Source organism: Coregonus lavaretus, assembly GCF_964263955.1.
Source record: "Coregonus lavaretus genome assembly, chromosome: 17".
Classification (NCBI taxonomy): domain Eukaryota; kingdom Metazoa; phylum Chordata; class Actinopteri; order Salmoniformes; family Salmonidae; genus Coregonus; species Coregonus lavaretus.
The window spans coordinates 49,221,317-49,237,877 of NC_140004.1; the positions used below are offsets into that span (position 1 = coordinate 49,221,317).

The 16,561-nt window shown below is 45.8% G+C and overlaps 1 protein-coding gene across 1 annotated transcript in view; it reads left to right on the forward strand.

Moving 5' to 3' along the window:
• Nucleotides 1-16,561, forward strand: part of dapk1 (death-associated protein kinase 1) — a 194,688-nt gene that overhangs the window by 126,142 nt on the left and 51,985 nt on the right. The window contains exons 13-20 of the mRNA XM_084181176.1: nt 2,863-2,961; nt 5,340-5,438; nt 8,321-8,419; nt 12,083-12,280; nt 12,422-12,619; nt 14,856-14,903; nt 15,012-15,062; nt 16,092-16,169. Coding sequence (XP_084037302.1) covers nt 2,863-2,961; nt 5,340-5,438; nt 8,321-8,419; nt 12,083-12,280; nt 12,422-12,619; nt 14,856-14,903; nt 15,012-15,062; nt 16,092-16,169 — 870 coding nt within the window. The remainder of the gene's footprint in view (nt 1-2,862; nt 2,962-5,339; nt 5,439-8,320; nt 8,420-12,082; nt 12,281-12,421; nt 12,620-14,855; nt 14,904-15,011; nt 15,063-16,091; nt 16,170-16,561) is intronic.

Sequence of the window (16,561 nt, forward strand, 5' to 3'; positions counted from 1 at the left end):
TGTCCCCTTACCCCTATACATATCTACCTCCATCACTCCAGTATCCCTGTCCCCTTATCCCTATACATATCTACCTCCATCACTCCAGTATCCCTGTCCCCTTACCCCTATACATATCTACCTCCATCACTCCAGTATCCCTTACCCCTATACATATCCACCTCCATCACTCCAGTATCCCTGTCCCCTTATCCCTATACATATCTACCTCCATCACTCCAGTATCCCTGTCCCCTTACCTCTATACATATCTACCTCCATCACTCCAGTATCCCTGTCCCCTTACCCCTATACATATCTACCTCCATCACTCCAGTATCCCTGTCCCCTTATCCCTATACATATCCACCTCCATCACTCCAGTATCCCTGTCCCCTTACCCCTATACATATCTACCTCCATCACTCCAGTATCCCTGTCCCCCTACCCCTATACATATCTACCTCCATCACTCCAGTATCCCTGTCCCCTTACCCCTATACATATCTACCTCCATCACTCCAGTATCCCTGTCCCCTTACCCCTATACATATCTACCTCCATCACTCCAGTATCCCTGTCCCCTTACCCCTATACATATCTACCTCCATCACTCCAGTATCCCTGTCCCCTTACCCCTATACATATCTACCTCCATCACTCCAGTATCCCTGTCCCCTTACCCCTATACATATCTACCTCCATCACTCCAGTATCCCTGTCCCCTTACCCCTATACATATCTACCTCCATCACTCCAGTATCCCTGTCCCCTTACCCCTATACATACAGTGAGGGAAAAACATTTTTGATCCCCTGCTGATTTTGTACGTTTGCCCACTGACAAAGACATGATCAGTCTATAATTTTAATGGCAGGTTTATTTGAACAGTGAAAGACAGAATAACAACAACAAAATCCAGAAAAATGCATGTCAAAAATGTTATAAATTGATTTGCATTTTAATGAGGGAAATAAGTATTTGACCCCTCTGCAAAACATGACTTAGTACTTGGTGGCAAAACCCTTGTTGGCAATCACAGAGGTCAGACGTTTCTTGTAGTTGGCCACCAGGTTTGCACACATCTCAGGAGGGATTTTGTCCCACTCCTCTTTGCAGATCTTCTCCAAGTCATTAAGGTTTCGAGGCTGACGTTTGGCAACTCGAACCTTCAGCTCCCTCCACAGATTTTCTATGGGATTAAGGTCTGGAGACTGGCTAGGCCACTCCAGGACCTTAATGTGCTTCTTCTTGAGCCACTCCTCTGTTGCCTTGGCCGTGTGTTTTGGATCATTGTCATGCTGGAATACCCATCCACGACCCATTTTCAATGCCCTGGCTGAGGGAAGGAGGTTCTCACCCAAGATTTGACGGTACATGGCCCCATCCATCGTCCCTTTGATGCGGTGAAGTTGTCCTGTCCCCTTAGCAGAAAAACACCCCCAAAGCATAATGTTTCCACCTCCATGTTTGACGGTGGGGATGGTGTTCTTGGGGTCATAGGCAGCATTCCTCCTCCTCCAAACACGGCGAGTTGAGTTGATGCCAAAGAGCTCCATTTTGGTCTCATCTGACCACAACACTTTCACCCAGTTCTCCTCTGAATCATTCAGATGTTCATTGGCAAAATTCAGACGGCCCTGTATATGTGCTTTCTTGAGCAGGGGGACCTTGCGGGCGCTGCAGGATTTCAGTCCTTCACGGCGTAGTGTGTTACCAATTGTTTTCTTGGTGACTATGGTCCCAGCTGCCTTGAGATCATTACAAGATCCTCCCGTGTAGTTCTGGGCTGATTCTTCACCGTTCTCACGATCATTGCAACTCCACGAGGTGAGATCTTGCATGGAGCCCCAGGCCGAGGGAGATTGACAGTTATTTTGTGTTTCTTCCATTTGCGAATAATCACACCAACTGTTGTCACCTTCTCACCAAGCTGCTTGGCGATGGTCTTGTAGCCCATTCCAGCCTTGTGTAGGTCTACAATCTTGTCCCTGACATCCTTGGAGAGCTCTTTGGTCTTGGCCATGGTGGAGAGTTTTGAATCTGATTGATTGATTGCTTCTGTGGACAGGTGTCTTTTATACAGGTAACAAACTGAGATTAGGAGCACTCCCTTTAAGAGTGTGCTCCTAATCTCAGCTCGTTACCTGTATAAAAGACACCTGGGAGTCAGAAATCTTTCTGATTGAGAGGGGGTCAAATACTTATTTCCCTCATTAAAATGCAAATCAATTTATAACATTTTTGACATGCGTTTTTCTGGATTGTTTTGTTGTTATTCTGTCTCTCACTGTTCAAATAAACCAACCATTAAAATTATAGACTGATCATTTCTTTGTCAGTGGGCAAACGTACAAAATCAGCAGGGGATCAAATACTTTTTTCTCTCACTGTATCTACCTCCATCACTCCATCCCTGCACATTTAAATATGGTATTGGAACTGATTTTTTAATATTTCCTGTATATAGTATGCTTACCTACTTTATTGTATATTTCTTTTTCTTATTTGTTCTAGTATTACATTGTTATTGATTATCGCATTGTTGGGTTTTGAGTTTGCAAGAAAGGCACATCACTCTTCTTGTGCATGTGACATTAAGACTTGAATCTTTAAACACACACACAGAGACACACAGACAAAAACACTCAAAGCCCTCAGCAGTAGGAGTGTGGTTGGCACGGGGTGGCGTGGGTGTAGAGGTTGGTGTTTAGAAGAGCTCAACCAGAGGAGGTCTATCATTATGTGGGCCTCTGACTGAAGGAGAGAGGAGGAGGAGGAGGGGGAGGGAGGGAGGGAGGGAGGGAGGAGAGAGAGAGAGCTCCAAGCTCATTTATGGACACCATGTAAACTACCACTAACATGCACCGTGTGTGAGCGTAGAACGGGACTCCGCCCCTCCTGATTGCAGCAGGCTGTGGGAACATTCAGATCATCGATGTGCTGATGAGGAAAGGAGCTGAGATACAGGCCCACGACAAGGTACGCCCTCACACACACTACCACACCCTCACACACACTACCACACACTACCATACCCTCACACACACTACCACACCCTCACACACACTACCACACACTACCACACCCTCACACACACTACCACACCCTCACACACACTACCACACCCTCACACACACTACCACACACTACCACACACTACCACACACTACCACACACTACCACACACACTACCACACCCTCACACACACTACCACACACTACCACACCCTACCACACACTCACACACACACTACCACACACTACCACACCCTCACACACACTACCACACACTACCACACACTACCACACCCTCACACACACTACCACACACTACCACACCCTCACACACACTACCACACACTACCACACACTACCACACACTACCACACACTACCACACACTACCACACACACTACCACACCCTCACACACACTACCACACACTACCACACACTACCACACACTACCACACCCTCACACACACTACCACACACTACCACACACTACCACACACTCACACACACTACCACACACTACCACACCCTCACACACACTACCACACACTACCACACACTACCACACCCTCACACACACTACCACACACTACCACACCCTCACACACACTACCACACACTACCACACACTCACACACACTACCACACCCTCACACACACTACCACACACTACCACACACTACCACACACTCACACACACTACCACACACTACCACACCCTCACACACACTACCACACACTACCACACCCTCACACACACTACCACCCACTACCACACACTACCACACCCTCACACACACTACCACACCCTCACACACACTACCACACACTACCACACCCTCACACACACTACCACACACTACCACACACTACCACACACTACCACACATCCTCACACACACTACCACCCACTACCACACACTACCACACACTACCACCCACTACCACACCCTACCACACACTACCACACACCCTCACACACACTACCACACACTACCACACACTACCACACACACTACCACCCACTACCACCCACTACCACACACTACCACCCACTACCACACACTACCACACACACTACCACACACTCACACACACTACCACACACTACCACACCCTCACACACACTACCACACACTACCACACCCTCACACACACTACCACCCACTACCACACACTACCACACACCCTCACACACACTACCACACACTACCACACACTACCACACACTACCACACACCCTCACACACACTACCACCCACTACCACACACTACCACACACCCTCACACACACTACCACCCACTACCACACACTACCACACACTACCACACACCCTCTACCACACACTACCACACACTACCACACACACTACCACACACTACCACACACTACCACCCACTACCACACACTACCACACACCCTCACACACACTACCACACACTACCACACACTACCACACACTACCACACACCCTCACACACACTACCACCCACTACCACACACTACCACCCACTACCACCCACTACCACACACTACCACCCACTACCACACACTACCACCCACTACCACACACTACCACCCACTACCACACACTACCACACACTACCACACACTCACACACACTACCACACACTACCACACCCTCACACACACTACCACACACTACCACACCCTCACACACACTACCACACACTACCACACACCCTCACACACACTACCACCCACTACCACACACTACCACACACCCTCACACACACTACCACCCACTACCACACACTACCACACACCCTCACACACACTACCACCCACTACCACACACTACCACCCACTACCACACACCCTCACACCCTCACACCCACTACCACACACTACCACACACACTACCACACCCTCACACCCACTACCACACACCCTCACACCCTCACACACATTACCACACACACTACCATACCCTCACACACTACCACGCCCTCACACACCCTCACACACCCTCACACACACTACCACACCCTCACACACACAGACTCACACACAGAAAACACACTCAGCCGACTTCTTAATTAGGGTTTCATTTTAATGACACTCAAGAATACACAAATATATAGATATCATCAAATATCCCTAGAAGTAAAAAAAATAAAATCATTAAATGTGAGTGAGTATTTTGAGACGTATTTTAAGGCGTGGTAGTATGAAAAATGTATGCACTCAGTAACTGTAAGTCGCTCTGGATAAGAGCGTCTGGTAAATGACTAAAATGTAAATGTAGTTGTTAAACCTGGGATCAAATATGTAACAGAAACGCTACAAACCATGTGTCTGACTGTACCCATTAAACCTCAGAGTGGAGCGAACGCCATCTACTACGCAGGGAGACACGGACACGTGGACACCCTCAGGTTCCTGCATGAAAAGACCTGCGCCCTGGACGTCCAAGATAAGGTGATCCTATTGTCTATACACAGAGACACCATGGATACCACCATCAGAACACACTCCAGTCAGTCCACCATGGGTACCACCATCAGAACACACTCCAGTCAGTCCACCATGAATACCACCATCAGAACACACTCCAGTCAGTCCATCCCCCCCCCCACACACACACACACACACACACACACACTAGGGCTGTGACGGTCATGGAGTTTTGGATGACGGTAATTGGCCAGTCAAATGACCAGGGTGGCTGTTTTTTGGCGTACATTTCTTCCTCCTCCCGATTCCATGAAGCAGAATGAATAGAGCGGCAGTCCCATTCAAGTCAGTGATGGCATAATGGATGGACTGGCGGCCGTTGTAGTCAGGTGATGGCATAATGGCGGCCGTTGCCAGGAGCAAAGCAGGAAGTAAAAGCAGGAAGTGTACCCATCAATATGAGCTGTGATTTGTTGTCAATTCAACTGACTTTACAAAAAAAAAAAAGACTTTCAATTGCATGAGCCACATCAGTGAACGTCATTTGAATGAACATTCAATGTTACCATTATTGCATCATAATACCAGGCAGCCATTGTGAGTGAACCCATGAGTTTACCAGTCAAACTGCCACACGAATGCCTGGGCATCTCGTCTTCAGTCCGCTGTTTGATAATCAAATACAGTTATGACGTTCCTTTTCATGACAGTCTTCATCCATAACGTCGGTTGCACGCTTATACGGTAATATACCGGTCCAAACCACCACCATCAGAGTTCAATCATTCCTGGATTGATCTGCTTTATTTGCTGTTGCCATGGAGACTGTGCTACACACGCTCTAGTCCTCCTTTCTCAGTGCCTCTCCACCTCTCTAGATCACTCCGCCTGCTGACTGGCATCAGCTGATACACTGGGGTTTACTGTTTCACCACAGAGTGGCTGGGCCTAGACTGTCATACTTCAGAAGGACTGTGTGTGTGTTAAGGACTGGTGTGTGTGTGTGTGTTAAGACCTGTGTGTGTGTGTGTTAAGGACTGTGTGTGTGTGTGTTAAGGACTGTTGTGTGTGTGTGTGTGTGTGTGTGTGTTAAGGACTGTGTGTGTGTGTGTGTGTGTGTGTGTTAAGGACTGTTGTGTGTGTGTGTGTTAAGACCTGTGTGTGTGTGTGTTAAGGACTGTGTGTGTGTGTGTTAAGGACTGTTGTGTGTGTGTGTGTGTGTGTGTTAAGGACTGTGTGTGTGTGTGTGTGTGTGTTAAGGACTGTTGTGTGTGTGTGTGTTAAGACCTGTGTGTGTGTGTGTGTGTTAAGGACTGTGTGTGTGTGTGTTAAGGACTGTTGTGTGTGTGTGTGTGTGTGTGTTAAGGACTGTGTGTGTGTGTGTGTGTGTGTTAAGGTCTGTTGTGTGTGTGTGTGTGTGTGTGTTAAGGACTGTTGTGTGTGTGTGTTAAGGACTGTTGTGTGTGTGTGTGTGTGTTTGTGTTGTGCCATGACGCCCAACATTTTAGATTGTTCTGAAAGTTAGAAATAGATAAGATTAGCATTCCAGAAACATTATTTTGTTGACATATAATTTGATCTCTGAGAAATTAAGCTAATTGAATGCACCCAAATTTGCCATTTTTAATTTATAGGATTCATATAATATTCAATAAATATAGTACCAAACATCCGTTTTTTGGACCAAACTTTTTTCTAACAGTGAGTAAGACGAGGAATCCAAAGAAGTGGTCAAAAGTAATCCAGGGACCCCCCCCCCCCCCCCCACAACAACCCCACCCCAACAACCAGTATATACACTGAGTGTACAAAACTAATATTGAGTTGCACCCCCTTTTGCCCTCAGAACAGCTTTCATCTGGATTAACCTGGTCAGTCTGTCTTGGAAAGAGCAAGTGTTCCTAATTTTCTGTACACTCAGTAAGTCTGACCAGTAGTATGGGGCTGCGGCTCGGAGGATTGTTTCTTCATCCTATGTAATGTATTGTTTCTTCATCCTATGTAATGTATTGTCAGTGAATTTGGTGATGTTTTGTTTCCCCTGCTCAGTGAATTTAGTGATGTTTTGTTTCCCCTGCTCAGTGAATTTAGTGATGTTTTGTTTCCCCTGCTCAGTGAATTTGGGGATGTTTTGTTTCCCCTGCTCAGTGAATTTGGTGATGTTTTGTTTCCCCTGCTCAGTGAATTTAGTGATGTTTTGTTTCCCCTGCTCAGTGAATTTGGGGATGTTTTGTTTCCCCTGCTCAGTGAATTTGGTGATGTTTTGTTTCCCCTGCTCAGTGAATTTAGTGATGTTTTGTTTCCCCTGCTCAGTGAATTTGGGGATGTTTTGTTTCCCCTGCTCAGTGAATTTGGTGATGTTTTGTTTCCCCTGCTCAGTGAATTTGGGGATGTTTTGTTTCCCCTGCTCAGTGAATTTGGGGATGTTTTATTTCCCCTGCTCAGTGAATTTAGTGATGTTTTGTTTCCCCTGCTCAGTGAATTTGGGGATGTTTTGTTTCCCCTGCTCAGTGAATTTAGTCATTTGAAGTTGTTTGGTTTATGTTCCATCCCACGTCCTGATATTACCAGATCTGACCACTAGATGGTGTTATATACTGGTTGTTGGGGTGGGATTGGCGTGAGGTGTGGGGCGGACCCTGGATGGCTTTTGACCATTTCTTTGGATTCCTCATGTCGATGTCACTGTTCGAAAAAAGTTTGGTCCAAATCGGATGTTAGGTACTATATTTATTGAATATTATATGAATCCTATCAATTAAAATGGGCAATTTGAGTGCAATCAATTAGCTTAATTTCTCAAATCAAATTATATTTCAACAAAATAATGTTTCAGGAACGCTAATCTCATCTGTTTCTAACAACAGAAACGCCTTTGAGGTGTTAATGCTGTCATGATGTTTCAGAGTGGAGAGACAGCCCTCCACGTGGCAGCTCGCTATGGCAACGTGGATGTGGTCCAATACCTGTGTAGTATCCATGCCAACCCAGACCTCTCAGACAGGGTACGTACACACACACACACACACACACACACACACACACACACACACACACACACACACACACACACACACACACACACACACACTTTCCTAATATATGGGGTGCACCCCCACCCCCTTTTCCCTCAGAACAGCCTCAATTCGTCGGGTCATGGACTCTACAAGGTGTCGAAAGCGCTCCACAGGGATGCTGGCCCATGTTGACTCCAATGCTACCCACAGTTGTGTCAAGTTGGCTGGATGTCCTTTGGTTAATGGACCATTCTTGATACACACTGGTAACTGTTGAGCATGAAAAACCCATCAGCGTTGCAGTTCTTGACACACTCAAACCGGTGCGCCTGGCACCTACTACCATACCCCGTTCAAAGGCACTGAAATCTATTGTCTTGCCCATTCACCCTCTGAATGGCACACATACACAATCCATGTCTCAACTGTCTCAAGGCTTTAAAATCCTTCTTTAACCTGTCTCCTCCCCTTCATCTACACTGATTGAAGTGGATTTAACAAGTGACATCAATAAGGGATCATAGCTTTCACCTGGATTCACCTGGTCAGTTTGTCATGGAAAGAGCAGGTGTCTTAATGTTTTGTCCACTCAGTGTATTTTAGCAAGTAAATGAGACAACAAGTGCATAATGTATGTAATGTGTTAACCTGATAATGTATGTAATGTGTTAACCTGATCATGTATGTAATGTGTTAACCTGATCATGTATGTCATGTGTTAACCTGATCATGTATGTCATGCGTTAACCTGATCATGTATGTCATGCGTTAACCTGATCATGTATGTCATGCGTTAACCTGATCATGTATGTCATGCGTTAACCTGATCATGTATGTCATGCGTTAACCTGATCATGTATGTCATGCGTTAACCTGATCATGTATGTCATGCGTTAACCTGATAAGGTATGTCATGCGTTAACCTGATCATGTATGTCATGCGTTAACCTGATCATGTATGTCATGCGTTAACCTGATAATGTATGTCACGCGTTAACCTGATAAGGTATGTCACGTGTTAACCTGATGAGATAATGTATGTCACGTGTTAACCTGATAAGGTATGTCACGTGTTAACCTGATAAGGTATGTCATGTGTTAACCCGATAAGGTATGTCACGTGTTAACCTGATAAGGTATGTCATGTGTTAACCTGATGAGTTACAGTGCATTCGGAAAGTATTCAGACCCCTTGACTTTTTCCACATTTTGTTACATTACAGCCTTATTCTAAAATTTATTAAATTACATTTTTTTCTCATCAATCTACACACAATACCCCATAATGACAAAGTGAAAACAGGTTTTTATGCATTTTTGCATATATAAAAAATAAAAACAGAAATATCTTATTTACATAAGTATTCAGACCCTTTGCTATCTCGAAATTGAGCTCAGGTGCATCCTGTTTCCATTGATCATCCTTGAGATGTTGCTACAACTTGATTGGAGTCCAACAGTGGAAAATTCAATTGATTGGACATGATTTGGAAAGGCACACACCTGTCTATATAAGGTCCCACAGTTGACAGTGCATGTCAGAGCAAAAACCAAGCCATGAGGTCGAAGGAATTGTCCGTAGAGCTCTGAGACAGGATTGTGTCGAGGCACAGATCTACGGAAGGGTACCAACAAATTTCTGCAGCATTGAAGGTCCCCAAGAACACAGTGGCCTCCATCATTCTTAAATGGAAGGAGTTTGGAACCACCAAGACTCTTCCTAGAGCTGGCCGCCCGGCCAAACTGAGCAATCGCGGGAGAAGGGACGTGGTCAGGAAGGTGACCCAGAACCTGATGGTCACTCTGACAGAGCTCCAGAGTTCCTCTGTGGAGATGGGAGAACTTTCCAGAAGGACAACCATCTCTGCAGCACTCCACCAATCAGGCCTTTATGGCAGAGTGGCCAGACGGAAGCCACTCCTCAGTAAAAGGCACATGACAGCCTGCTTGGAGTTTACCAAAAGGCACCTAAAGGACTCTCAGACCATGAATGCCAAGCGTCACGTCTGGAGGAAACCTGGCACCATCCCTGCGGTGAAGCATGGTGGTGGCAGCATCATGCTGTGGGGATGTTTTTCAGCGGCAGGGACTGGGAGACTAGTCAGGATCGAGGGAAAGATGAACGGAGAAAAGTACAGAGAGATCCTTGATGAAAACTTGAGGCTATCCCTCCATTGTTCTGTACCAACCATACGATCAGGAGGGATAGCAGCATTGTTCTGTACCAACCGTTATATCAGGAGGGATAGCAGCATTGTTCTGTACCAACCGTTATATCAGGAGGGATAGCAGCATTGTTCTGTACCAACTGTTATATCAGGAGGGATAGCAGCATTGTTCTGTACCAACCGTTATATCAGGAGGGATAGCAGCATTGTCCTGTACCAACCGTTATATCAGGAGGGATAGCAGCATTGTTCTGTACCAACCGTTATATCAGGAGGGATAGCAGCATTGTCCTGTACCAACCGTTATATCAGGAGGGATAGCAGCATTGTTCTGTACCAACCGTTATATCAGGAGGGATAGCAGCATTGTTCTGTACCAACTGTTATATCAGGAGGGATAGCAGCATTGTTCTGTACCAACCGTTATATCAGGAGGGATAGCAGCATTGTCCTGTACCAACCGTTATATCAGGAGGGATAGCAGCATTGTTCTGTACCAACCGTTATATCAGGAGGGATAGCAGCATTGTTCTGTACCAACCGTTATATCAGGAGGGATAGCAGCATTGTTCTGTACCAACCGTTATATCAGGAGGGATAGCAGCATTGTTCTGTACCAACCGTTATATCAGGAGGGATAGCAGCATTGTTCTGTACCAACCGTTATATCAGGAGGGATAGCAGCATTGTTCTGTACCAACCGTTATATTAGGAGGGATAGCAGCATTGTTCTGTACCAACCGTTATATCAGGAGGGATAGCAGCATTGTTCTGTACCAACCGTTATATCAGGAGGGATAGCAGCATTGTTCTGTACCAACCGTTATATCAGGAGGGATAGCAGCATTGTTCTGTACCAACCGTTATATCAGGAGGGATAGCAGCATTGTTCTGTACCAACCGTTATATTAGGAGGGATAGCAGCATTGTTCTGTACCAACCGTTATATTAGGAGGGATAGCAGCATTGTTCTGTACCAACTGTTATATCAGGAGGGATAGCAGCATTGTTCTGTACCAACCGTTATATCAGGAGGGATAGCAGCATTGTTCTGTACCAACCGTTATATTAGGAGGGATAGCAGCATTGTTCTGTACCAACCGTTATATTAGGAGGGATAGCAGCATTGGAAAAGCACCATGCTTCTGTCTTGTTCGCTCTGACAGATAGTTGTTGACTTGATGATGTCCGTTGATAATGTTAGTTGTAGAGAGAAACAGGCCCAGTTTTTCAAAGCCTAAGGTAGTGATTAGGATAGTTTTGTGATAATTTAGATTCCACTGGAAGTGACAAGGAGTGGCATTAAGGCCCAAACCGACTGGTACCAGGCTACTTTAGATAGATTAGGAGCTGCCAAACCGACTGGTACCAGGCTACTTTAGATAGATTAGGAGCTGCCAAACCGACTGGTACCGGGCTACTTTAGATGGATTATGAGCTGCCATGTGGGTATCCCTATAACCCCCCCTCCTCTCCCCAACAGGAGCAGGAGACCCCGCTCCACTGTGCGTCGTGGCACGGCTACTCCTCGGTTGCCAGGACACTGTGCCAGGCGGGGTGCCAGGTTGATGCCAGGAACAGGGAGGGAGAGAGCCCCCTCCTCACCGCCTCCGCCAGGGGCTTCGTTGACATAGTAGAGTGTCTGATAGAATATGGAGCTGACCTCAACTCTACTGACAAGGTCATTATATTACTATAACACGATCATCTAGGATATAGTATTACTATACTAGTGCTGGTAGAGATCTATAGAATATTTAGTGTGATGACATTTGTATCATGGCTACGAGGCCAGACATGGAGTGGATGTGTTTGTGTGTAGGACAGCCACATAGCGCTCCACCTGGCTGTGAGGAGGTGTCAACTGGAGGTGGTCAGGTGTCTGCTCCGCCACCGTTGCCCCGTCGACCATCAGGATCGCCACGGCAACACGCCGCTGCACATCGCCTGTAAGGACGGCAACCTGCCTGTTGTCACGACACTGTGTGCTGCCAAGGCAACCCTCGACCTGCCCAATAAGGTAGAGACACTGTATTTAATCAACCAACCAGTCTCAACCTACCCAGCAAGGTATCTATTATCACTCACTCAATCTGCCAATCAATTCATCAGTCAATCAATCAGTCCTTAATAGCATTATTTTCCATTAAAAACATGACAGACTTCAGACTAGCTCAACAAGGCTTCATATCTCTCTCTGCTTCCCTCTCTCTCTGCTTCCCATTCTAACTGACCTTCATATCTTCATATCTCTCTCTGCTTCCCTCTCTCTCTGCTTCCCATTCTAACTGACCTTCATATCTTCATATCTCTCTCTGCTTCCCATTCTAACTGACCTTCATATCTTCATATCTCTCTCTGCTTCCCATTCTAACTGACCTTCATATCTTCATATCTCTCTCTGCTTCCCATTCTAACTGACCTTCATATCTTCATATCTCTCTCTGCTTCCCATTCTAACTGACCTTCATATCTTCATATCTCTCTCTGCTTCCCATTCTAACTGACCTTCATATCTTCATATCTCTCTCTGCTTCCCATTCTAACTGACCTTCATATCTTCATATCTCTCTCTGCTTCCCATTCTAACTGACCTTCATATCTTCATATCTCTCTCTGCTTCCCATTCTAACTGACCTTCATATCTTCATATCTCTCTCTGCTTCCCATTCTAACTGACCTTCATATCTTCATATCTCTCCCTGCTTCCCATTCTAACTGACCTTCATATCTCTCTCTGCTTCACAGGACTCTAAGATAATCCCATTCTAACTGACCTTCTGATTCTGATACCAGAGTTGTGATATGAATATATTCTGAGACTGGATTGAAGCCATTTCTATTATTTTAGTGCAGAGCTTTTTCCCCCCAAAGGATTGTGGGAGGTCATGTGTATCCAGGAAGAGCGGCGTGTCTGTATTTATCTTGTATTTATTTATTTTGAGATCTGTGGTAAAATATGATTTGTTTCCTCAAGCGCATTGTTAGAGACAGGTCTGTTGGTCAAGCAGAGGCAAATCATTCTAGTTTAATTGAAAAGTCTGGTCTGCTTTTTTGTCTTGAATTAATGTAAACACAACGGTGATGCATGCTATTGGTTAAGTCCTGTCTGTGTGATGCATGCTATTGGTTAAGTCCTGTCTGTGTGATGCATGCTATTGGTTAAGTCCTGTCTGTGTGATGCATGCTATTGGTTAAGTCCTGTCTGTGTGATGCATGCTATTGGTTAAGTCCTGTCTGTGTGATGCATGCTATTGGTTAAGTCCTGTCTGTGTGATGCATGCTATTGGTTAAGTCCTGTCTGTGTGATGCATGCTATTGGTTAAGTCCTGTCTGTGTGATGCATGCTATTGGTTAAGTCCTGTCTGTGTGATGCATGCTATTGGTTAAGTCCTGTCTGTGTGATGCATGCTATTGGTTAAGTCCTGTCTGTGTGATGCATGCTATTGGTTAAGTCCTGTCTGTGTGATGCATGCTATTGGTTAAGTCCTGTCTGTGTGATGCATGCTATTGGTTAAGTCCTGTCTGTGTGATGCATGCTATTGGTTAAGTCCTGTCTGTGTGATGCATGCTATTGGTTAAGTCCTGTCTGTGTGATGCATGCTATTGGTTAAGTCCTGTCTGTGTGATGCATGCTATTGGTTAAGTCCTGTCTGTGTGATGCATGCTATTGGTTAAGTCCTGTCTGTGTGATGCATGCTATTGGGCCTCGTTATGAGGCATCCATCAAACTGGGTTATTAATTAGTTGAATCAGTCAGATCAAGTCTGGTTTCTGTTTCTGCTGTTGAAGTTCTTTTCCTCCTTACTTTAGGTTTGCCGGTAACACTTCACTAACTGTACCAACGTAACGCTCAGATGACCTCTAACCCCCTGACCTCTCACCCCTGACCTCTACCCCCTGACCTCTCACCCCTGACCTCTACCCCCTGACCTCTCACCCCTGACCTCTCACCCCTGACCTCTCACCCCTGACCTCTCACCCCTGACCTCTCACCCCTGACCTCTCACCCCTGACCTCTCTCCCCTGACCTCTAACCCCTGACCTCTAACCCCTGACCTCTCACCCCTGACCTCTCACCCCTGACCTCTCACCCCTGACCTCTCACCCCTGACCTCTCACCCCTGACCTCTCTCCCCTGACCTCTAACCCCTGACCTCTAACCCCTGACCTCTCACCCCTGACCTCTAACCCCTGACCTCTCACCCCTGACCTCTCACCCCTGACCTCTCACCCTGGTCTCTGTCTCTCTCCAGTATGGCAGGACTCCTCTCCACATGGCAGCTAACAACGGTCTTCTAGAGGTGGTCAGACACCTGATCTCTCACCCCTGACCTTTAACCCTGGTCTCTGTCTCTCTCCAGTATGGCAGGACTCCTCTCCACATGGCAGCTAACAACGGTCTTCTAGAGGTGGTCAGACACCTGTGTGTAGCTGGGGCCAATACTGACGCCGTCACCAACGTAAGATATTTAAGCAATAAGGCCCGAGGGGGTGTGGTATATGTCCAATATACCACGGCTAAGGGCTGTTCTTAAGCCCGACGCAACGCGGAGTACCTGGATACAGCCCTTAGCCGTGTTATATTGGCCATATACCACAAACCCCCGAGGTGCCTTATTGCTATTATAAACTGGTTACCAACGTAATTAGAACAGTACAAATAAATGTTTTGTCATACCCGTGGTATACGGTCTGATATACCGCGGCTGTCAGCCAATCAGCATTCACAAAAAAATATGTATGCACGCATGACTGTAAGTCGCTTTGGATAAAAGCGTCTGCTAAATGGCATATTATATTATTATTATATTATATTCAGGGCTTGAACCACCCAGTTTATAATAACTTTTATACAAAACTGAAGAAGGTACCGACACATATCTCTGTGGAACTCCACTCCACATTACATTCATACAGCATCTTTCACGGAGTCTCAAATCAAAAAACTAAAATGGAAACTAGTGGGTTGATCTGGTAGCTCTGAAAAATGTTTCTCTGGTGTCCAGTTGAGTTGTTGTTTATGTTTGATCAGCATAAAGGAAGCAATATCATGATGAATAGAGCCCCACAGTGGAGGTGTCATAATACCCATAAAACCTAGTGGTCAAACAGGGAAATGGTTATTTGAAAATGAAATAATCTCCAAAATATCGCTATTTTTTTAAACTAGCCATAGAAAGTTGATTGCAATTTCAGTTTAATCCACCAGAAAAGACATAACACATAATACAACAAATATAATGGTTAAACTCAAATATATTAATTGATAAAAAACCATTATTATTGGAGAATAAAAAAAAAATATATATATAATCTTTGTAAATTATAACAAAAATAGAACTGGTGGAGTTATGTCTCTCTCTCTCTCTCTCTCTCTCTCTCTCTCTCCCCCTCTCTCTCCCTCTCTCCCTCTCTCTCCCTCTCTCTCTCTCTCCCTCTCCCTCTCCCCCCTCTCTCTCTCCCTCTCCCCCCCTCTCTCTCTCCCTCAGGATGGTAAAACAGCAGAGGATCTGGCAGTGCAGGAGCAGCAGGAGCATGTTGCTGTGTTGCTGGGTAAACTGAAGAAGGTACCACCACACATCTCTGTGGTACTCCACAATACATTACATCAACAACCTGCATCTGGCCAGCATACCTTTAACCTCAACCTGCATCAGATCAGTGTACCTTTAACCTCAACCTGCATCAGATCAGTGTACCTTTAACCTCAACCTGCATCAGATCAGTGTACCTTTAACCTCAACCTGCATCTGGCCAGAGTACCTTTACAAGGCCCACATTTTAGGAATGGAATATGAATGATGCAAAGTTCCCATGCCAGGTCCCATGCCAGGTCCCATGCCAGGTCCCATGCCAGGTCCCATGCCAGGTTCCATGCCAGGTTCCATGCCAGGTCCCATGCCAGGTCCCATGCCAGGTCCCATGCCAGGTCACACACCAAGTTTCGAGATAATAACAA